The sequence below is a fragment of the Ochotona curzoniae genome, unplaced genomic scaffold, assembly GCF_017591425.1.
Source record: "Ochotona curzoniae isolate NIBS_2020 unplaced genomic scaffold, NIBS_Ocur_1.0 scaffold_1852, whole genome shotgun sequence".
Lineage (NCBI taxonomy): Eukaryota > Metazoa > Chordata > Mammalia > Lagomorpha > Ochotonidae > Ochotona > Ochotona curzoniae.
The window spans coordinates 29305502-29330781 of NW_024467087.1; the positions used below are offsets into that span (position 1 = coordinate 29305502).

Consider the following 25280-nt stretch of genomic DNA (forward strand, 5'->3'; position numbering starts at 1 on the left):
TGAGTACAGTGACCCAAAGACTAAAGCCATTCTCTGTTGCACAAATATGTGTAGAAACTTGCCACATCTATTGCAGTAAGTGCAGTTTTTATTGTCCAGTTTGCTGATATGATGAATTACCTTGTCTGAGTAATGAATGTAGAATTTCCAAGATAATGCTCACTTGTTTATAAATTTGAGGTTATTTTTCTACCTCATTGGACTTATTTTGTTGAGAAAATTTTCATGATGAATATTTATTTGCAGTGTCTTGTAGTATATCTGGGTTAGGTATGAGTGCATTGCTTGCACCAAAAATTTAAACATTAGGAAGCATTTGTCCTGTTTAGTTGGAAGGGCATGATAGAATGTTTGATGAAATTCATTAGTGGAAAAATCTAGACCTGGAGTTTTCTTTGTGCAGAAGTTTTCAACAAAAATTCAAATTCTTTCAACATATAAACTTATTCAGATTATTCCTCTCTTCTTGAGGAGCTTTTGGTGGTGTGGGTCTTTCAATGAATCCATTCCATCTAACTTGCTGAAATAACTGGCATAAAGTTACTGACAGCAACCTTTTTACCCTTTGATGTTGATAGACACTATAATGAAGTCCACTCTTTGTCTCAAATATTGGCAACTTTGCATTTTCTATTTGTCTTTGTTAGTCTTGTTGAGGGGTTATTAATTTTATTGACCTTTCTAAAGAGCCAAGTTTTATTTTATTGATTTTTTTCTAATTGATTTTCTGTCTTCAATTTTATTGATTTCTGCTGTTCATTATTCCTCCCTTCTGTTTTTTTCTAATATACTTTGCTCATTTCCTAAAGTATTGATTAGAGACCTTTGTCCTTTTAAAATATAGATATTTAGCAATATAAATTTCCCTCTAAGTATATTTCTTCAGCTAAATATCATGTTTAATGTTTTCACTTTAATTTAGTAACAATTGCTTTGTAACTTTTATTTTTAAAATTGTACTTATTTAACATTTTGTTCGAGATGCAGAAAGAGAGAGATAGAGACAGATAGGGAGAGATCTTCCAATCTAGTGATATAGTTCTCAAATGCTCAGAACATCAGGGATTGGGCCAGATCCAGGATCTTGGAACCTGCTGTAGATCTCCCAGTTGGTGATGGGAAATCAAGAATTTGAGCCACTGCCACTTGCCTTCTAGGGTGTACATTTTCAGTAAACTGCAACTAGAGGTGTATTAAGACTTGAACCCATACACTTTGATATGGAATACAGGCATCCCAAGCAGTGTCTTAACATCTGAGCCCAAAACCCACCCCTAAATATATTTTTTATTTTTTTCTTCATCCCTTCGTCTATTTACATGAAATCAGATCCTTATTTTGGGTTCATATCTGATACTTTTCCCTATTATATTCTTACATTTTATTTGTAATTTTTATTTTGTGTACATTTTCAAATTTTCTAGGTTGTTATGCATTACCTTTTAATTAGAGCAAATTAACTAATATAAAATAGCACCCTGCATTTTATAGCACTTTAAAACTTACAAAGAGCTTTATTTAATCCTCTACCATCTGTTTCAGAAACCTAATCTATATGTCACAGATGTTGAAAAGTGAGGTTGACAAAGCTTAAATGACTTGTTCAGTGTTACACAGCTACAGCTAGTTAGGACTCAAACTCAGATTTTTTTTGTCTCCAAACTTATTATTCTGAAAAAGTTGTAAATAATGATTTGAAATGTAAACTATATTTTGTTGGTAATAGGAAATATTCATACAGAAACTTTTAAGCAATATGACAACAGATATTTACTTTAGCATAATTTTGTTTGGAATGTGTGAGAATGAACTTTTTCCCCCCTCATCTGTTCCCTATTTCCATTTGTTTTTCTCTGAATTATCTCCTTTTGTCCTTAGCTCCTTTTTCTAATGGATTGATTGATCCTTTACTTACTGATTTGAGTGCTTTAAAAATGTTCTAACACTAGTACTGTATTTATTGTTATATTCTCATAGTTTATTGTTTATTATTTCTTTATTCTTTTGATATTGATTATATCATCAAGGAAACATATACTCGAGTGGATAAAATTAATATACCATGTGATGGAAGGAAAGAGAGAGGGAGGGATGAAGAAAGGGGAAAAGGAAGGGAGAAAGAGTAAAAAATAAATGTTTTCTACATTAAGGAGAACTAAGGGACACATACAATAAGACAATTAACATGGCATGTGTTTCAGTATAAAATAAGTTGCAGTTAACAAATTTCTGTTCCAGCAAAAGGGAGTGAGTGATTTTAGTTAATTTGGTGTTATTCACGCAAGAGGAAGTCTAAGTTAATGGGTGCATGGGCTGTTTTTAAATATTTTTGCTCAGAATTTTGCCCCCAGCACTTATCATGGTACCTGACAAATAGAGAATGCTTAAATATGCATGCAGTGCTCAAATATTAGCAAGTGCAGGCAAGGCCATTTTAGAGACCTAACACAATGCATGCAATCCATTGCTCCTAAACTAACACCAAGCATCTCTAAGAATGTTCTGACACATCCACATTTCATTCATTAGCTTCTGTTTTCAAATCATGTGAACATAACCTTTTCTAAAAATAATACACAATATGCTCTCTTACCTTGCCGTTATGACAGAGTAGCAATGACAATTCTGGGATTTATTGTCAATCAAACCTGGATTGAGTATCACTTCAGCTACTCACTAATTATATGACCGTTGATTTTCCTAATTTATAAAATAAGATTAGTAGTAGCTATCTTATGGATCATTATTAGGATACAGTGAGCAAAGAATGTAACACATACCAAAGTAGGAGATCTGAATAACACCAAACCTCTTTTCTTGATGTATACTAACATCAGTAGAATCTCTGACGGTCTTTGGATTTTGCAATGCAGTCCATGTTTTCTAATAGATGTATTCTCCAACTCCGTCCCCACAGATTCAGAGACATATTGTGTGTTTCAAGACAAGAAGTACAGAGTGGGTGAGAGATGGCATCCTTACCTGGAACCTTACGGGTTGGTTTACTGCGTCAATTGCATCTGCTCAGAGGTACAATCTCTTATAGAATGTGTTTTCCCAGTTTGCTCCTCAGCATGTAGAAACTTTCAGTGGCCTAATGGTCAGGAAGTGTGGGTGATTAAAAACCTGAAAGAAATGAAAACATAAATTGCAAGGAAAAAGAAGCATCTCCTGCTTTTTTTTTCCTTATTTCTTTTTTAAAGATTAATTTATTTTTATTGGAAATTCAGATTTAAAGAGAAAGAGTCACACACAGAGACAATAGTCTTCTGTCAACTGATTTATTCTCCAAGTATCCAATGGCTGGAGCTCAGCCAATCTGAAGTCAGGAGGCAGGAGTTTCGCCTGGGTCTGCTATGAGAGTGCAGAGTCCCCAGGATTTGGGCCATCCTCTGCTGCTTTCCCAGGCCACAAGCAGGTTGCTGGATGGGAAGTGGAGATTCTGAGACATGAACCAGTGTCAGTATCGGATCCTGACACTTGCAGGGGGAGGATTAGGCAGTTGAGTCACCGTGCTAGGCCCCCTGTTTCATTTTGGCTTGATCTTTATGAGATACCTGAAATTTTTTTTTCTAGACAAACATTTATGTTTCTATGGCTAATGATATAGAACAGGGTTGACAGAAGCAGAAGAACTTGATAATAGGAGCAGGGAACAAAGCTTAATTTAGTGTCTGGAATGTAAGAAAAATGATTTTTGAGAGCTGTTTTCTAGACTGTCCTTCAGGGAGAGTATTAGGGAAGGTTATAAACTGCTTTTTTGGGCAAGTACATTTTATGATGTCTCAGTCAATAGCCATAATTAAAACTGAGGTTGTGAGCCATTGGCCTGTACATGGCGTGAATTAGAGTTCTCTTGCTTGGACTTTGGTTCCTGTTCAATCATGTAAACAGAGGCTTTGGGGCAACTTATATGCCATCTCTGCAGTAAATAAAGCAGGTAATTCCATCTTCTTTCTATGACTTAACTGAGGACCACAGCCATGCTGCATGAATTTCATGGTTAAGATTTTTCAGCATCAATACTATTGACATTTGGGGTTGTTTAATTTCTCGTAGAAGAGGGCTCTCCTGTATGTTATAGGGTTTTTAGTAGCATCCCTGGCCTTCTCCCACTAAACAAGAGTAGCAACAATCCCAGTGGTAACCAAAATATATCTCCATGGGTGGCCAAGTTGCCTGGAGATCAAAATTGACTGTGATAGAGAAGCATGACGCTAGGTCAGTTACAAAAGAGAACCTTCTCAGCCCGGAGAACCAAGAATTTTGAACAAACAGAATGTTCAATAACAGTCTGTTACTTGAAATCTTAGGCAAGAACTGTCATTATTCCCTCATGTACAGCTAGAAAAGGAAGTTACTTGCCTGCCAGATCCTTTTGTATTTGGAAAACAATCTTGTGCCCATGAAAATATAACCTTTGGGTAATATTAAAAGGTGTTGAGAAGCCATGAGGATATAGAATTAAGACAGACCAAGTTTGCAGCCTTGAGTTTACCACTTTAAGCCATGTTACACTGGACAAGTTATCTCACCTCTCTGAAATTCCTTCAGTATCTGCTTTTAAAAATGGGATGGGCCCAATGCTATAGCATAGTAAGTGGGTAAAGCTGCTGCCTGGAGTGCTGGCATCCCATATTGGCACTGGTTCAAGTCCAAGCAGCACTTCCTGTCTGGCTCCCTGCTAATGCACCTAGCAAGATGGCCCAAGTACTTGGGTGCCTGTGTCCAGGTGGGAGACCAGGATGAAGCACATGACTTCAGACAAGCTCAATGTTGGCTATTGCTGCTATTTGGGGAATGAACGAGTGGGTGGAAGATCCTCTCTCTCTCCAATTCTGCCTTGCAAAGAAATGAATAAATCTTTAAAAAATATAAATAGAAATGCTGTGATTCTTTTACTTATTTCATAAGGCTATCATAAGGCTTAAATTCACTTAACTATTTATATCACTTAAAACAATGATTGTTAATGATAAACATCCAAGAAGTATAAGCTATTGTTATTATTATCATCAATGTCATCATCATTGATATGATGGTTGCCATGATCATTAACAAATCATATCTAAGGCCTGGCACGATAGCATAGTGGTTAAAATCCTCGTCTTGAGCTTGCCAGGATCCCATATGGGCACCGGTTCTAATCCTGACAGCTGCACTTCCCATCCAGCTCCCTACTTGTGGCCTGGGAAAGCAGTTGAAGACAGTCCAAAGCTTTGGAACCCTGCACCTGTGTGGGAGACCCAGAGGAAGCTCCTGGCTCCTGGCTTCGGATTGGCTCAGCTCCACCTGTTGGGGCTGCTTTGGGAATGAACCATCAGATGGGAGATCTTCCTCTTTGTCTTTCCTCCTATCTGTGTATCTGACTTTGCAAAAAAATTTAAATATATATGTATATATAATATCTAGCATAGTATTCAGTACAGTCATCCCTGATGTCTATGGGAACCTATTTACCAAGCCCCCATCAGATACCAAATTCTGTAGATGCTCAAGTTCTTTACAGAAAATGGCACAGTATTTGCAAATACCCTGTGCACAGCCTTCTGTGTACTTTAACTTGTCTCTCTGTAACCTCAGTGCCTAACACAGTGTAAATGCTACATAAAGTGCTGTTATGCTGTATTTAGGGAATAATAAGAAAAATAGTTTTTCTATATTCAGTACAGATAGTATTCCCTTCAAATATGATTTTGCTCCATAGTTTGTTGAATTTCAGAGGTCTGATTTGCAGATATGGAGGGGCAATAACTTTAAACAGCAATTTAGTTTAGCTGATACCTCAGCCAGGAAGCATAGGTTCTGCTGTGCTTTAGTGATCTCACTTCAAGATGCCACTACCTGCTGTGCAGAGTGTATTGTATGAGGAGCTTCTGTGGCTTTATCAAATGCAATACTGTGAGAATTTATTCTAAAAAACATAAACAAAAGGGGGCTTTGTAAAGTGATCCTAATTTCGAGAAAAAGAAACCTGTCCCTTTAAATGGCTAGGGCATGTGTTAAATAGAGCATCTGGGGACTGATTAACTGCCTGGTATGGCATGATTTTGTCGGATTCTTGGCCTAACACATCAGGGATGGACAACTAACCCTTTGGGGCTAAGGCTTTGATGTCTACAGGGCAGTGAAAATGTTAATATGATCCCAATGCCAGCAACTCAAGCACTGGCCATCTTTCCATCCTTTTCACCACTTTCTTCTCTCACAACAGCCTGGCACATACAAGAAATCCTTGCTTCCAATGAATTATGGATGAAAAATGTAAATGAAAATTGATTTCTAAAGTCTTCCTTTGTTCTAGCAATGGTTCTGAGCTGTCAGAGCTAGGGATCTTGTAATTGTAAATCAGGCAGGGACCCAGTTGTCTCACCCAGGCGTACTAGATAATCAGCTCAATTATTTCTCAGAAGAATTTTGGCTAAAAAGGGAAATGAGGAGAGGAGTCACTAGCCTACTGGACCAAGATAGAATTATGTGGAATCCAGGATCTATGTGCTAGGATGGCTCCTGCACAGGATTTCGGACAGTAGCTTGCAGGGAGGGAGAGGGAGCATTGCTCATTGTCCTTTCCCTTCCATGGCATTGAGCAGGTGATTATGAAATTGGAGTAAGCTCGTGGAAGACTTGTAGCTGGAGCTGCAAAAGGCAAGAAATGCCACAGAGCCAAGCCAAAGGAAGCCTCCCACAATTAATGGCAGGCTTTGAAACCTTGAACAGACGTGCTCCCAGCCTTAGAAAAATGTGCCAGTAAGCTATCAACCAGCCCCGCAGAGGTGCTAGTGATGAGAAAAGGAAAGAAAATGCTGATTGCATTCAGCTTCTTGGAAATAGGTTTATTCATTGTTGGGGTGAGTCCCTGCATGATTGTTTCCCAAATTGGCATGATCCCAGTGACCTTTGAGATCCATTTACTTTATCTTGCTGTCTATTCTCTTTCAGAATGGGAATGTGCTTTGCAGCCGAGTAAGATGTCCAAACCTCCATTGCCTCACTCCTGTACATATTCCTCATCTGTGCTGCCCTCGTTGCCCAGGTAAACAAATTTTTCTCTTTAATATTCTCTCTCTCTCTCTCTCTCTCTCTCTCTCTCTCTTTCAGTCTCTTAATCTCTCTCAGCTTGTTTTCAGCTCGTCTTTCACCTAACGCAATCCAGTCCATCTGTTTAACTCTCCAGAAGGAAAACTGAAAAGCTTCTTGAAAGTAATAAATGTAAGACACTTTTAGGCAGCCCAGACTGGCCCCCTAAATGCTGTTGATAGCCTAAGCAAGCCACATTCTAATAAGCTACTGGTAACACAATAACAGATTTTCATTGTGATTTTCATCACTTAAAGGTTGATGTCAACTGAGGGAAAGGAATTGTGTCCCAAGAGATTTTCTGCCATAAGCAGACTCTTCCTGTCACAAGTGGCCCATAAGGAAGGAGTTGCTCATAGCGGCATGTGTCCTGTGCAATCAGTACTGGAATTGCATCTGAGCATAGCTTCTAAATGATGGAAAGGGCTATTCATAAATCAAAGCTGCTGAACCAGTGACGTTTATGACTGTTCAAAGCTGCATGCGTACTGCAAAACCAACTGCCCCAGACTGCACAGTTATTACATGCACACTGTTAAGAGCAGCTTCTAGGAGAAAACATCAGAGACTTTTTCACAGGCTATTAGGACTTCTACTTTCCTGATTTACAGCTTTGGTGTTTGTTGAGATAAGGACTCCCCTAGTAATACTTTGCTCATGTCTTACTGAGACTTGATTCCCACAACAAAGGCATGTAAGTGTGAAGATTCAGAGAACGTGTGTGGGTCCATCAGTAGTCCCAGGAAAAGCAACATTACAGTCCAAGAATCTGTACATTAGAAGTTCTTTCACTCTTTAAATTGATTGTTTTCCCCTAAGACAGAGGTTCTTTAGCTGAGGTTTCTAGATGGATTTTAGGAGATCAGACAACCCTGTAACATTGCTTGCTTGTAGGTTTTTTTTTTTTGGTGTTGTATACATGAAGAATCTTAACAATGCTCATAGAAAATGCATGTTTTAGAAGAAATGCATATGCATTTCAAAAAATTTTCCATCAAAATAAATTTATCTTTTAATTCCATTTTGCACAAACTTTGTAAACTTCTCTCCTGTAAGTAAATATCTGTGTCTTTACTGATATTCCTAAGGGGAAAATTCCCCAGACATAAGGAGCCACTACACTGGGGCATAGATGAGGCTGCTTGTAGGGAAGAACATCCAGACTTATAAAGAGAGAAATAAGGCACATCAGGAAAAAAAAAATAAAGAAATGAGGCTGAGAATGGAGATCAGTGAAAATTCAGTTCACCAAAATGTCACAAGAGTTTAAGGTTTGTGTAATGGAGAAGAAGTATCAAAATCCCCTTTTCATCATTTTTCTAAAATCTGCTTTCCTACATATTCACAAATATACACAAATGTACACAGGGGATTTTTTTTTACCAGATAACAAAAATTCATACTATACCATGCTATGTTGGTGATTACAGTAATGAATTCAATAGATGAGAGATTGCCTGGACATTTGAACAACCCAAAAGTTAATTTTGGAAATAAATCCCTGATACTCATTGGTTTTGTGTGTACTTATTTGATCCTTTTATTTCAACTGGAATATAATAGCCTGGTGTAGGAGAAGCTGTGATAAATAGGAGTAGTGCTTCTTAGAAATTGGAGAGAGCTTTAAAAATTGCCAAGAACACTATCACATAGCTTTATGAATTCAGTTTTTCCCCAAAGGCTCTAAAACTGGTCTGATGACATAGGAACTCATGTAAATTACTACATGAAAGATTGTTGTTCCCTGGGAAGAAGATTGGGGAATGACTTCCACTCAGAATCTGGGGCTGAAGAACAGAGTAGAATATGTCTGTCAACTGCCCCAGCTGTGTAACAGGAAGAATGAGAAAAGGGGAACATGAGCCATCACTCACTGCTTCCCAGGATGCACACAATCAGGAAACTGGGTTAAAATGACAGAATAACCAAGAGTTGATATGTCCCCAGCAACAGTTTATAGTACTGTGCCACAATGCTTGCTCCTTCCCTAATTCTTGAATGATAATTTGACTGGTTCTAAAAATTACTGGGGTGTGCTTATTTCCCCCCAACATTTAGCAGAACTTACTAAATGGTTTGTTGGATCTTTTGCTTGTAGGCAAGAAATCTGTTGTCTGATTATGCTTCAAGTTTTTATATTTTTCATTGATGCATTCAGTGAGATATGTGGATTTATGATTCATTTTTCTTCTGTCAATTCAGCACATGATTTTTGGCTTAAATTACTCTAATTTTCTCCTCCATATTTTGAGAAAATATTTCTTCCCTTTATCTTTTTGATTTAATTCATCATCTATGTCTTTTAATGTCTATTTCACATCTTGGTATGCTACCCATAATGATATGTATAATTTCAGCTCTGTCTTCCAATTCACTAATTATGTTTTGAATTTATTTATTTATTTGAAAGAGAATTACAGAAAGTGAAGAAGAAACACACACACACACAGAGCAAGAGAGTGAGACAGAGAGAGAAATGATTGATCTTCTATCTGCTGTTTCACTATGGAACTGTTGGATTGCTGCAAATATCAGGGTTGGGCCAAGGTCAAAGCCAGGAGCCAGGAGCTCTATCTGTATCTCCCTTTTGGGTGACAGGAGCCCATGCACTTAATCCATCCTCCTCTTCTTTCCCACGTGCATTAGCAGAGAGCTGGATTGAAAGTGGAACTGCTGGGACTACAGTGCCTATATAAGATACAGGCTTCATAGGTGGCAGTTCAATCTGCTATGCTACGTGCCAACCCACCATTAATTCTTTCTGTACATATTATTTAGGTCATCTGTTGAGTTTTGTTTGTTTGTTTTGTTTTCAGTAATTATATTTTCTTTCAAGTGTCCTGTTATTTTAAAAATACTTGCATGTTGCTATAATCCCATTATTTCTTGGGATCTTACTCTCTTTTGTATTTCTTTAAGTGTTAAAAATTCATTAATTCCATTTTAGGTTGTTTAAATATCCTTATTTTTCAAGTCTTCATTACCATCTTTGGTGATTTTCCCTTTAAAGCTATTATTTGCATATTTTATTTACTGGAAAACTAAAAAAGGAGACAGGAAGACAGAGTTTTCCTATCTGTTGATTCACTCCCAATTATTCACATCAGCCAGAAATGGGCCAAATTAAAACAAGGAGCCAAAAACTGCATATAGGTCTCCCACATAGAGGTAGGGACCCAGTCACGTGAGCCATCACTTGTTGTTTCCAAAGGCATATGCATTAGCAGGAAGCTGCAGACAAGAGCAGAACCAGAATTCAAAGCAAGGTGCTGGAATATGGAACACATATATCCCAACTGGCATCATAACCACTGTGCCAAAGGGACGCTCGTTGTGTTGGATCTGTTGAGATTTTCTTAGTTCTATACCTTGCACAGTTTTCTACCTTTGATTTGAAAGTTCATTATCTATTAGTGTTTTCTCTGGCAGGAACTCTTCCTTCTTTGTGCATGGTTGTTTCAGAGCTTATGGTTCACTTAGCTCTAACTTAGGTCATATATTGGCGTCTCAGCTTGGGCTCCTTTTGTCTAGATCATCTACTTCTGCTTTCTTATGCAGTGCTGGTCTTTGATAATGATCCTTGGGCCCTCAGTTACAACTACCTACGTTAGAAACTCAATGTATTTTAGGCAACAACCTTGGGTAGGCAGCATCTCTTCACATGTGAGAAGTGTGATCCTAGGCCCCAGCTTGAACCACAAAGCCACTTGCAGGTTGCAATTCTGATTTAGCTGCCTAGACCTAGCTATCCATGATAGCCCAGCTGATGATATGTCTTCAGCACCCAATTTATTACTGTGCTTTCCTCCTGTGTTTCATTGCACAAAATATCTCCTTTTGTTTCTATGATTTTTCCAGTTTTGAATTTTAATTAATTTGTTTTTGTGTTTTTCACATTTCATTTCTCTTCTTGGAAAAAAAAAACAGGAATATTTCTCATGTTATCTTTGCCATATTGAATCAGAATGTAACCAATCCTTATTTTTTTCCTATTTAAGATAAAACAAGAGTAAACAGGATTAAATCATAGCAGAGAAGAATTGAGGTTGATTAAAGTAAGAACTTTAGGACACAGTGATTATTAAATCCCAGAATAAATGACTTCAGAAAGTTTTTGCCATGTTACAGAATATCTCTAGAAATATAAAGTTACTCAGAATTCTAAGATAGAGTTGACACAGTCCTGCCTTGAGACAGGGCGGTGGACTTGATGACTCCTCTGTATACCTTCCACTTCACTGATTATTAGGCATGAGGAAACTCATGCCTTCAGGGCCACAGAAATATTTGGCTAAAGGAAGGGACTCTGGTTTTCTGACTTAACCCAAAGGAAGGCATGGGGATGAAAATTTCCTCCTCTAAAAATATCGATAGAACGAACTATTTCTATGCCAAAACAGTAAGACAAACAAGGAGCCTACATGCTCAAGGTATTGTTTTTACATACCAGTAGCACTTGGGGAAGCTCACCTGAATAGTAACAGACTTCATCATAATATCCTACCTGAATGTTTAAAGCTCATTTTCAATTGAAAAAGACAGAGGAGCCACACCTTCCCATTTGTTTCTGTAATTTTCATGGCTATTGCTTTCTAAATTTCTTTTTCCTGGATATAAGGACATGCAGACTCCATTTCCAGAAATACTAAAAACAAACTGATATTGACTCCCATGAAGAACAAATGAAATTCTTTTTCATCAGCACTTGCCCAAAATTCTGTTGCAGAGATCATATCATGATCATATATCACAAGGTTCTACTGGATTCAAAGAAGCTGGTGATATGTGGAGACTGGAGCTTTCTTAATGGAAAAGTCAAAAAACTTTATAAGAGTTGCAAAAGTCATTAAACCAATCCTAATTTTCAATAGCACTCCATGTAGTCTTTGATAATTAGAAATTTGTGGGAATGAAATTCTGTGCTTTTAGGAAAATAAGGTAGAAAATGGAGGAGGAAGAAATAAAAACATCACTTCATCCCTTTTTTTTATTTGTATGTATAATTTTATCCCCCAAAGAAGACTGTTAGAGTGATCAGAAGCCTAAGTCATGGTATTATCTAACAGATTTTTTTACGGTCATTCCACTGAGAATTTGCGATTCAGAATTAATAAATTTGGGTTCCCTTGGAGATATTTCAGCATTCCTGTGTTATTAAAATGCTGTTATAAAATTGCCAAAATACTGATTTGATCTGGTTACCAGAGACCTAATCCACAGTGTTTCCTTTCATCTAGGTGTGAAAAAGTTTGGTTGTATGATATGGTTTTAACAGGGATAGTGACAGTGTGGTTTTGCCAAGAGAGGTATCCCTTATCCCAGTTTTTAAATTCAAGGTAGGTTAAGGAAATGACCTTTCCACTGGTGCATTTATGGTCTGTTCTCCAGTATACAAAAAGCTGAAAGCCCAGTTCTTTCTCAACTGTAGTTGTGCTGTGAGTAAGCTAACAAATGTAAGCATTTCTGCTGTAATTTTATTTATTGATCTGTGAAAACCCTTACATCCTGCAAATTATGTACTGGAAAACATTAGGACTTATGGGGAAAAAAAGATTGGCAAAACCACTCAAAACTCAGGCAACTTTGGAGCCCTAATACTAATAAAACAATTATACAAATTAAATTCTAGCATGATTTGAAAACACATCATACACCATTTATGAATAAAAGGATATTGTAGTAAATATAAGCTTAGCCATCAAAGGAAAGATTGAAACTACTAAGTTAAAGATACTAGATAAAATGCATACAGATCAGACAAAATTATAAAATAATTTCTAATACAGAGCATATACTAGTCAAATTGAACCATGAGGAAGAATGTCAGATGAATAGAAATGAGAAGGAATACTGCATCACATTATGGCCTGCTGATATTAGTTGAGTTCATATACGTTGTATTCATATACGTTGTATTCATATACGTTGTATACTTGGTTATATGGAGCACTATTTTGCTCAGAAAAGTCATGTAGGAACTAATACATTTTCTGTTTTATACCAATTTTATTTCCTTATTTAGAAGTCCCATATGAACAGCTTTGCACTAAATAAACTTGTGCTAGAGCAGAATCACAATGTACAAGATGAGATGCATAAATGACATTTGGCCGTTGATGTGAGTTAAAAGTCATTCAGACACTCTGAATCTGTTTTTGGTCTTTAAACACTGGCAATTTGTGTTACCTTTTCCTCATACATTTGTATAAAAAAAGAGTTCTATGTCTTTGGCTATGTCTGTGACTTCCAGTGTGGTATTAATTAATCAATCAGACAGGCATTTTTTGCTCTTTCTAGTTTATTTTAGGACAAAAGTTCAAGACAGAGATGTATTTATTTTATATTATGGAAAAGTGCACATAGCGTAAAATTTATATTTTTAAAGTATACAGTTCAGTGTCATTAGTAATGTTCAAAGTGTTGTGCGATCAATCATTCTAACTAATCTAATTCCAGAAATTTTTTCGCCATCCCCAAAGAAGTCTGTAATCATTACACAATTGTACCTCATTCCCTTCTCCCACCTCCTAAAAACCACTGAAACCACTTGTTTCTGTAGTTTAGCCTATTCACATAAACTGAGTCATAAAGTATTCGTATATAGACTTCTCTGTTCAGCTTTACTCTTACATTGTAGTATGTATTATTACTTCATTCCTTCCTATAAATGAGTAATATTGCTCTGATTGCATAAGCCAAGTTTTGTTGACCCGTTCATGAGATGATGACTTTTTAGACTGTTTCTACCTTTTGAATCTCATGACTCATGCTTCTATGAATGTATTAGTACAAATTTTTCTGCAGCACGTGTTCATGATTTGGGGTAGACATTACTAAGTGTGATATTTCTGGACCGTATGGTAATTTTATGTTCAACTTATTAAGGAATATCCCCCCAATTTTGATGCTACTCCATCTTTTTTGATTTATATTTTTGAATATCTATTGCTGCCATCCTTGTGACTGCCATTGATCAATGCTATTGTCACCATCTACATCTGATCTCCACTGCACTCTCCTCTTGAGATTCATTAATTTCCGTCATGTATTCACCTGTCTCTTGGGTTTTATTGAAAAAGAAAAATTTATTTATTTTTACTTGAAAGTCAGCTGTTCTACAGAAAGGAGAGAGAGAGAAAGAGATATCTTCCATCCACTTGTCCCCTCCTCAACTGGCTGCAATGGCGGGAACTGAAATGACCCAAAGCCAGGAGCCAGAGCTTCTCTCTAAGTCTTCCATGTGAATGCAGAGTCCCAAGGTCCTTGGCCATCCTCTGCTGCTCTCCCAGGCTACAAGCAGGGAACTAGAACAGAAATGGAGTAGCTGGGACTAGAAACAACACCCATGTGTGATGCTGGCACCACAGGATGGAGGATTAGCTTGCTGTGCCATCATGCCAGCCCCAGTTAAATTTATTTTAAGTAATAACATTCAATTAGTATATTCCTTTTCTTTCTTAAAATGACTACCTTGACCATAATGTGCAAGATGATGTATAAATGTAAAATATTGATGCATTAAAAGAAAAATCAGCTCTGGGTCCAGAACTATCTAAAACCTTAAGGAGTGTTGAAGGTTAGTCTCTGGAAAGAAGAGATTTATTTTACTCTAGTTATATTATTATTATTGTTATACTTGTTATGAGGGATTATCAAAAGATGTGTTCACTGATGTTCTCTAGACCCGAAATGTATTGCTGATTGTTTGTTTAGTCCTGACGTTTATCTTTATTTTATTTCCATTATTTTTTTTTCATATACTTCTGCCTTGGCTACTTTATAGAATATGAGGAATCAAAATGTTCTTTAGTAAAATGGCACCAAAGTTTTATTCTTTCTCAGTAAGGTGATTCTAGGCTCTGATAAACTCTTTAAACTGATTTTTACAAATATTGTGATTCCCATTAGCATGTTCAAAGCCCTTATGTCATATAAAAGCAATGCTTCTAGAGGAACAGTGATGTTCTGTCATGGTAGGGCAGCACTCTTTAATTTCTTTCAAAGGAAACTAACCAAAGCTAACCCCATAAAAAGGTGAAGAAGGTGGCACCTCATTGAGGGTTAATGAATGATCCCCATTAGTCCATAATAAATTTTTTATTTTGCTTTTTTAATAAGATTTATTTATTTATTTGTTTATTTATTTATTTATTGGAAAGTCAGATATACTGAGAGGAGGAGAGACAGAGAGGAAGATCTTCCATCTGTTGATTCATTCCCCAAGTGGCCACAACAGCCAGAGCTGAGCCAAACTGAAGCCAGGAGCCAGGTGCCTCTTCTGGGACTCCCATGTGGGTACAGGGTCCCAAGGAGCCATCCTCGACTGCTTTCCCAGGCCATAAGCAGGGAGCTGGATGGGAAGTGGGGCTACCCAGATTAGAATCAGCACCTGTATAGGATCCCAGAGTGTTCAAGGTAAGGACTTAAGCCACTAGGTTATTGTGCCGGGCCCTTTTATTTTCTTTTTTCTTTTTTAATTTTCAAGAAACCGCCATAGTTACACTTACTCTTGGTTTACAGAGAATATTGCCAAGTTTGCTGAAGGAATACAATTTTATGAGATTATAATTTGGAATACTAAATAAAATAATTATATGATCAAGTATATCTGAGTTACTCTTTAAAATATGTTTTCGGAAGTGTTAAATTATAGCATTCTTTTGTAAGAAGGTATTTATTTTATAGCAAAAACTATTAATATATATAATACCTCAGTTTGGATAAATCCATTGGAATAGTGGGTCATTTTGGCATAATACTCTAAACTAGTGCTACTCAAACTTTAATGGGCTTAATTAAAAATCACCTTGCAGGATTTGATGAAATGCCTACTCCCAAGCCCACCACTAAAAACACTGATGTAGTCTGGCTGCAGTACATAGCATGTACTTCAAATTAGCAGTCCAGTGAATTCTGAGGCAGTTGGACTGAGGATTGCACTGCAGTAATAGGACTCGGGAGATTTTGAGAAAGAAAGTCAAGAGAGCTCCCCGCAGAGAGTAAGATCTTGGAGTAGAAGATCCTACGCTTTTGCAGAGAGCTGCAGGCAGCATAGCAACATTGCTTTTCTGAAAAGGGCGAGCATGGGTATCCTACAAAGGCATTTTGCCCCTGTGACATTTCCCCATAACCAACCAGCATTTACATGTACTAACTCAATGTGCCATCTGGACTGCCTCCCGTGTTTTCCCAAAGGTCCCAGCCTAAGCCTTTCTCTTCTGCCATCTTCCACGTTCAGAGTGCATGTCCAGAAAGCAGGACCCTCCGTGGGGAGCTCTCCCCTCTACTCCGCCCATTGTTCATGACTTGTTGGCGAGAAATGAATGGCATTTCTCGGAATTAGCCCAGGAATTTCTGCTGATAAACAAATGAAACTCTCAAAGGGAAAAGCAATCAACATAGTTTGAAATAAAATCAGTGTTTTCAGCTTAGTCTGTTTTCAACTTAGTTGGAAATATCTAGGGTATTTTAAGAAAAGGATTAGTAAAATGTCCTTTAGTAAGCTTTCACTTGAGTTTCAGAGCTGATCCTTAACCAGGGCTTGCTTTCTACTTGAGTGAGCAGAAGCGGTGATTATTACCTTGAGTTCCTGTGACCTTGGATTCCAAGACATGTTCAATCACCAAATCAGTGTTGTCCACCCTCACTCTTGCTTCCCTGCCAAGTTGTCTTAAAACTCAAAGGACTCAAAGGACTTTGATGGTGTTTTAACCTAAAATTGTCATTAATACACTTTCATCTTTTTCATTTAAGATTTTGATTCCTGATGACTTCATCCATCTTCAAAAGTGGTAATTAACTCTTGTTAATCACTTGCAATTTAATCTGAACCTGGGATCTATAGAGTAGGAAATACTTATAGAGAGAAGACAAGGGTTAGAATTGGGGATGAAGCAGATCCTGAAGCTAAGAATTCGGCTGTCCACCTGTAGAGTTCAGAAGTGGGAGAGGAAGGGAAGGAGATGCCCACAGATTCAGGCTTTATCTCCTCCCTATGTCTGAGAGCACCAAGCCTTTTCATAATGTTAGGTTCTTCATTTGTGGCAAAGCACATAGTGGTTTCTAGGCTAAGTTGCCAGCTCTCAAGTATTTTTCTCTGAGGTTGCTAATTTAAAACCAATATGTTCTTGAAGTAACCAAATATCCTTGCTATCTGTTGCCTTGAGCCAAAGGGTTTCACTTTAGGGTTTTGGATGCAGCAATAACTATAACCCGAAAATGTTTGCCAGATTATTTGCAGCCACTAAGATAAATAACAGTCTTTATTAGAATGATTTTTTTGGTCTGATTTTTGTGTTTAGCTTTTTACACTGTCAGCTATTCCCTGAAAGTGATTTTATAAACTGGCAAACTTAGGGTGTCAGTTATTGAAATCTGTTCCAAAATCTACCCCCTCACAGAACTCCATTTTCGGCTATTTACAGTGATCTATTTTAGAAATGTCCCAATGTGTTGTCTGTTGTCATTGTCACATATATGCTGAGACCCAGACTGGGAAGTGGTTCAATAGTATATGTATAGCTGTTTAAAAGGTGCTTTCTAGGGTTACTATCCTGGAATTGAAGAAAGACTGTGATGTATGAACATACTTCAAAAAGTCTTTGGGAAATGCAATTAGAAGAAGTTTATGTTGTTGCAACAAAATTGAGTCATACATAGTATCTTCATAATATGCATTTTCTATGAACTTTTTGAAGAACTTTCATATCTATACATGTTTGTATATCTGTACACATAAACACAAACACATTTGCATACACACATATCTTTTAGGAAAGGGCTGAATCAGCATTGTCTGTAGGAGGCAGAGGAATACAGTTGGTTAGATTTCATTTTAACTGAGAAGGAAAATAAGGCATCAAATTTGGGAGTAGAGGTTATTTTTTTAAACATGAAGACAAGGTAAAGTTTTTTGTTTTTGAAAGTTATGTTTTTTTATTTACAAAATGTTTATTTACAGCCAATTAAATTCTTTCTCACCAATACCATGTTGATTATATAGTGTATGCATTTATTGTTTTGACAGGGATAAAATGAAGATTGAGAGAAAATAGGAAAATGGGCTAGACTGTCTGCATGCCTTCTTTCCTTCTTTTTCCCTTATTTTTAATTCTCTCTCTCTGTTTAGTTTTTTAATTATGTTATCATGGTTGAATGTACATGTCAAAAATTTAACAAATTTTGCCATTTTTACTGTACAGTTTATATTGTACAATCAATACCACACTCACTTTCCAGAACATTTTCATCTTCCCAGATTCAAACTTTGTATTCAATAAACAACTCTGAATTTGCACCTCCTCTGCAGCCCTCTGGGGAGCTGCAGTTCTACTTTCTATCAATCTGACTACTCTGTGTACCTGTTAAGAATGAAATTGTACAATATTTGTACTTTTGTGACTGGCTCATTTCACTTAATATGCCTTCAAGATTCACTCCCAATGTAGTATGTCTCTTTTAAAACAAATGCTGGGGAGGAGAAGAAATTTGAAAAATGGCTGGTATCAAATATGAGGAAATTAATAATAATAATAACAATAATAAATCACCCCAGGCATTCCAAAAAAAGAAAAAATAATAAGTAGTGAAACCAGGAGACAGCCAAGCATTCTTAAAAGAGTATAGCAAACAGGGCCCAGCACAATACCCTAGTGGCTCACCTTGCACATGCCGGGGGCCCATATGGGCTCTGGTTCTAATCCCGGCAGGCCCACTTCCCATCTAGATCCCTGTTTGTGGCCTGGGAAAACAGTCAAGGACAGCCCAAAGCCTTAGGACCCTACACCCATGTGGGAGACCCAGAAGAGGCTCCTGGCTCCTAGCTTCTTGCTTCTGATCGGCTAAGCTCTGGCTGTTGTGGTCACTTGGGCAGTGAATCAATGGTTGGAAGATCCTTTCTGTCTTTCCCACTCTTTGTATATCTGACTTTCCAATAAAAATAAATATGTATTTAAAAAATTTGAAAGAATATAACAAACAGTGGTTTTAATAGCACATATTTTCATGGCATGAGTGACCACACTGTCTTTGACAATGACAGGCATGACAAGCAGTAACTAGCAGGAATGACCATGTGAAATGCTGAGTTGTGAAAGAGAGAAACCCTTTCTTTTTTTTTTTTTAAGATTTATTTATTTCTATTGGAAAGCCAGATATACAGAGAGGAGGAGAGAGTGAGAAAGATCTTCCGTCTGATGATTCACTCCCCATGTGAGCGCTATGACGATCTGAAGCCAGGATCCAGGAACTTCTTCCAGGTCTCCCACATGGGTGCAGAGTCCCAAGGCTTTTTGGGCCATCCTCTACTGCTTTCCCAGGCCACAAGCAGAGAGCTGGATGGGAAGTGGAGCTGCCGGGATTAGAACCGGCACCCATATGGGATCCCAGCACGTTCAAAGCAAGGACTTTAGCCACTAGGCCACCACGCCGGGCCCATAGAGAAATCCTTTCTTAATGTTTCCAAAATAAGTTCATTGAGTGGTATCCATTAGGTGCTTATTACCAACAGCCTTCATCATCTGCTTTTGGAGATACCTAAAGGGTTCAGACTGTATCCCTGTTTTCCTTTATCTTGAGAAACGTATTTCCCAAAGAGCCTCTATTGAGATTGATTCCTAGGGGAAATCATATCTGGAGCCATTCAGTGTGGTTTTATTAGAAAGATTATTAAAGGATTAGAGTATCTAACCTATGAGTCAATGTTGAAGGAAAACTAATTACTTAGCCTGGTGAAAGACAGACTGAGGGGATTTCAACAAGCTTCAGAAAGATAAATTGATCCTAGGACACTGATCAACTTTCTCCTTCCATCTCCAAATGCACAGAAATGAGCTTCAGCAGGAGAACATGAAACCCAAGGATGTATAAAGAGGCATGGATAAGAGAAATTGTTATTTGGAGGTCATAAAATTACTTCTCAAGCTTAACACTGAGTAAAAGCAAGACATGGATAAATGCGCAAACACATGCACTATGATTCAATTATTATGATTCAATGAATATGATGCTCAAAATAAGTGAAACTTCATATGAGAGTACTTCATAAAGTAGAGGAAATGAAATTAAAGAGAAGTCTTGGTATTAAAAAATGGAAGTTTAGAAATATTTTTTTCATAACATATATTTTTCATGAACTCCTGGAAGACGCCTGCACTGCTTCATGGCTCTTGAGTGTGGTAAAACTAAAATGTAAGGCAGAGAAGAATTGTCATAATCTGCATGGTAGTGATCTTCATGATCTTCATTTGGGAGGGAGGGGGCTTCTAGACATTGACAGTGCATTCATTCCAGTTGTGCATGGTGGTCACATGGATTCTTGCTTTATAATCAACAGTCCAACACAAGTATAACATATTTTAAATGACATAGTATTTTCATTTGTTTGAGATGATTATGACTAGGGTTAAAGGTGATCAAAAAATCCTGCAAGGTGGTAATCAAGTATGTGATTCTGTGGAGGCATCTGGCTGTTAAGTAGAGTGGGAGAACACCGTCGTTGTTGCTTTTCCTAGTTATTTAAATTATATGGTCTTCTTGGTGTTTGTTTCTTTTGTTCCATTTTTGAGAGGATCACAAAGCAGCCATATCAAACACTGGAGAAGTTCCCTCTGTCTTCTGAGTGGGCCCTTGGAATTTTTCAGAAGGCAGCTTCTGGGGCATTTAATGCTTTGATCTCCAAGCTGCAGAGTATACTGTTTGTTGATATCTGAAGGAAGCTATCTGCTTCAAGCTATGTTGTTGGCCAGGAGGCCCCTTGGCTTCTGGAAAATCAAGCTCATTAGTTCCATCTTTGGGAATGAAGAAAAGCTTTGGCCCTGTGAGGTATACGTGCCTTCCTCCAGATAGCAGGTTGCACTGTTCTGTCGCAAGTACATGAAGACATGCATCCAGAAAAGATGTGGGTGCAGCTATGCTCTCCCAACTCACTGTTGGACTTTCACAGAGCAGGCTAACTGCTTTGCGTCTGTTTTCTCAGCTTGCAAAGAAAGAGTGATAATGTCTGCCTCCTCCTAAGATTTGTAAGAGACAGTGAAGAGAGACGTTGAAGTGGGAAAATGCTTTGAGAAGTATAAAGGGGTGTATTAAGTAGTGGAAAGAAGTTTAAAGTCTGGGTTGCCAGATTGTAGCTATCCCCTGTCTATAATATTGGCAGAGCCTGAAACTGGCATTTTGATGCTTGTTCTCTTAGCCCCACAATGACAGCACCACAGAGTTACTGAATATGTGTTCCTAGCTTAAGGAAAACGATGTGAGTTGTCTAAAGCCAACAGGTGACAGACTTACTAACTGTTAGACAAAGCTGTAAAATAGCATCACCTGTGCCATGCCTTTCTATTATTTGCTTCTTAAGAGATTTTAAGAAGTACCTTGAGTGAGTGTCCTGCAGAATAATGCTGACACTGTCAAAGCCAAGCAGACCCCTACACACAAGAGTCATGATGAGAATGCACCAGAGACAAGGTGCAAATCTCCACACTCCCTTGAAAATGTGAAGAACAACTCCCCTTTCTTCAATCAGTAAAACAGTGGGCCGGACTGCTTTGTGCAGTTGAACACTGATTAAGTTGCCCTGATTGCTAATCTCCAGCCAGAATTTCTTCATCCACTACTTTCTTGCAAATTTGCTTTTTTAGTGGAGCCTGTCCCACAGCTTCTCTTGCAGGAACGTTAGGATCAAGGAAGAGCTGTTGCTATAGTGCTACCAAATCAGGGAAGATAAGCACCCCCAACCTCACCTCTCACCCCCTGCTAACTTCGCCCGGGGCTTTGAAACTATTTTGGTCATCACAGTGACATGATGGGGAATGTCATTGGCATTTGGAGGGCAGGAGCCAGAGATGGTAAGTGTTCCACATGGAGTAGGAACACAAGGCAGTGAAGAAATATTCCCCACAAAATTCCAGTGGTTATCCTATTGAGAAATGCTGGGCAGTAGCCAAACCCAGAGAATCCCGGGAAAGGAATTGCCTCATAACCAGAAGTTGTTGTGATTTTACAAATTCATCCATCCATTCATTCATTCATTTCACAAATGTTTACAGTACAAACTTGGTGCCACATCTCATGTATTGTGCTGGGGATTCCAGATCCCTGCTTCAAGAATTTCACAGTCTGAACGGAGAGAAAGCATAATAATGAGTATCAGAACAGAATGTGATGGATACTCTGGTAGATGTAAAGACAAGATTTGTGCAGGCAGAGAGGAGAGACAAGAGAGATGCTTTCTAAGAGTCAAGGGTCAGTTGAAGCCCGACATTTGAGTTGGACCCTGACAAGTGAATGGGATTTTGCCACATGGAGAAGGAGGAGGTAAATAAGGCATGGGCAAAGGTTATTTTGTGGGGACCTTTGACTATAGTGGCCCCTGGTACTTTTCTTGCACTATTTGTCCTTGCTTGGAGTTTGTCTCATTTTCCCCTCTCTCCAGCTGCTCACCTGTCACATAAGTCTCTAACATTTGCTTGGAATAAGGTTAGGTCACTCTTTCCCAGGGATTTACCCTTTATCAGCAGAAAGATGAATGTTAAACTATAACAATTCACTAAGGGGAGAAGTAGTAACAAATATCTGTAAGAGAGGATTTGGAGAGGGGGATTGAGATGTTTGCATACATTCAATGAGTGTGAGAAAACATGAGCATTTGGGTGCATGGGTATGTTGGAGTGGGTGGGGTTGTATGTGTGTGTGAGAGAGGAAAAGGGACAGAGAGAGGTGTGAAAATACTTCCTGCTTTAAAGTACTGTTATGAGGATTAATTGAACTGTGTTATGAAGGGGGTTTAGCACAATGTCCACTCCATAGCATTCCCTCAATAAATGCAAGCCATTATTGCTGTTATTTTGCAATTCAAGACAGAGTACAATCCGGAGAAGTGAAAATAATCAGTGCATGGTGGAGATGAGTACTTTATGCTAAGGCATAGTGACTGTATCAGGCTAGGTTCCAATATATGCCTGATTCACTTCCAGTTTTTAAGAAAGGTGACTAATTGGAATATAGATATTCCCAAGTGGGAACATAACATTATGGTATGTACATTTGTCAACTTTCTCTGTTCCCATTTGGAATATATGACAGGTACAAGAAAAGTTGTTTTATAAGAGTGTTTCCCAAGATTTATGAAAACATGGAATTTAAAAGATAATGTGTTTTTGGTGTGAAAATATTTGAAATCCATGCATAATTTTTTTCATGATATACGTTTTCGTGAGCTTTCTGAAGACATCTGCTACACAAGAATTTCAAAAATTACACTAAGATAAACATGTCTTAATTTCATTTTCCACAAACCTTCTAAAGTACCCTTTTACAAGTGATGTGAACCTGCCTGGAGGTTGGAGTCAGTAGGTCAGTCCTCATGTGCAGGAAGGAACACAAAGTAGGAGAACCACAGTGTTAGGAGAAGAACCAGGGAGATGCATTAGAAAGAAATTAAGTTGGGTGGGGCTGGATTAGGGAACAAACATCTTAGCTGGAGAAGGGAGGAAGAAGCAAAAGAACAGGAAAAAAAAAAAAAGAAAGAAACTGAGCAGGACAGGATACATAAGATCATCCAACTGCCCCCAAACTGAACTTACAATGTTTGCTGTGTTCTCTTTGGAAGAGGAGTTGGCTTGTCCAGAATTCAATGGAAACTTGTTGATTGACACTGAGTTGGGCACAAGTTCAGTGTGAGTGTGCCTCCAGCTATTTATTTGCTTTTTAGAAATTGCACCCTTTGCAAGTAAGACTGTTTAGTTTCTACTGGAGCCCTGGAGCAGTGAGTTTAGATTGTTAAAATAGCAGCCATTAACACTCCCTCTATTATGACACTGTCCTCTCTTACCACCACCCCCCCCCGCCCCCACTTAGAGGAATTGGCCATGAAGTTGTTTGACAAAAGTTTAATTCTTCTTTCCCCACCAAAAGAAACTGAGTCTCCTCTTCTGAGTCACAGGCAAAGTTTCTTAGTCCTAACCCAAAGTCCCCCAGGTTTATCTATCCCCTTTCCACCATCCTCACTCACACATGACTCCCACATCCACTCTGACATAGACTCTCACACATCACACCCACACCCATGCACAAGCTAGAGAAACCCTGGGGAGCCCTTGTGCTTGTCTTGCTGTTCTTTTGTTTTGCTTTCCTTCATTTGCTTTGTTTTCATTTGAAGTCAGTCTTTGGGATGACATTGGGTGATTTTTTTTTCATGTTATTAATAGTGCTGTGGAGGGAGCATGTAAGGACGCTCTTGACTCAGTCCCAGCCCTGGTTGCTTCTTACAGCTAATACATACATACATAATGCTAGCTTGCGTTGATTGATCAAACTAACCTTTGTTGGACTTTGCATACAATACCTCTTGAGCAAATAGCCCAGGGAGCTGTAAAAGATGCATGAATTCCTGGATTATCTGGAGATTATACATAGGTTTGCTTAAAAGGGAATTTTTCATGAGAAGAATAGATGACTATAGCTTTCCCAAAGGCCCTGGGCAAACATCAAAGAAACACAGACGATGGGGAAAGTGTGGGGCTACTCAACTCCTGCTCAAGGCAATAATCTCTACCAGACACAGAGTCCTCCACTGTCTTCAGAAGGTCAGCATTGGTCACAGCTGATCAGCTATCATACATTCAGGCCAATAAGGGATGGAGGGAAGTTCTGGGATCTCTGGGTATCTTTGGTTCATGGTGTTTGTACCAGTTCTGTCCAATAGAATTGTTTGCGATGACAGAAACATTGTATATCTGTACTCTCCAATATGAAAGCCACCAATACATGTGACTCTCAGACACTTGCTGTGACCACATAATATGAAACTATACATTGCATATAATGTTGCTTAGTTTAAATGTAGATTAAACATGTGTGGCTAAAGTCCATTATAGTGTCAATTCATCCTATTCATTGGATACTTGGGTGCTGTGTTGAATGCAGTGTTATATTTTCTATCCATCTGTTCAGTGTCTTACAAGTAGATCATAAACTTTAGGACAGGAAGCATATACTCTTCAACTACAGAAAATCCTAACTCGAAGATACACTTTGTCCAGCCCTCTATCCCCACCTTTAACAAACAGGCAGACTGAGAAAGACATTGTATCTTACCAGAAGCCACAGGGCTCAGTGAGTTAATCCTGGATCCCAGGTCTCCTTTGCCTCCTGTCCTGTGCTTCTACCACAGCTCTCTTGCAGATAAGCTTGGAAAGAATAAACAC

The 25280-nt window shown here is 38.2% G+C and overlaps 1 protein-coding gene across 4 annotated transcripts in view; it reads left to right on the plus strand.

The window, feature by feature from the left end:
• The window catches only part of CHRDL1 (chordin like 1), a 117733-nt gene that overhangs the window by 22206 nt on the left and 70247 nt on the right, over positions 1 to 25280 (plus strand). For all 4 annotated transcript variants that reach the window (XM_040999705.1, XM_040999706.1, XM_040999707.1 and 1 more), the window contains 2 exons: positions 2918 to 3030; positions 6943 to 7036. In XM_040999705.1, the coding sequence (XP_040855639.1) occupies positions 2918 to 3030; positions 6943 to 7036 (207 nt within the window). The remainder of the gene's footprint in view (positions 1 to 2917; positions 3031 to 6942; positions 7037 to 25280) is intronic.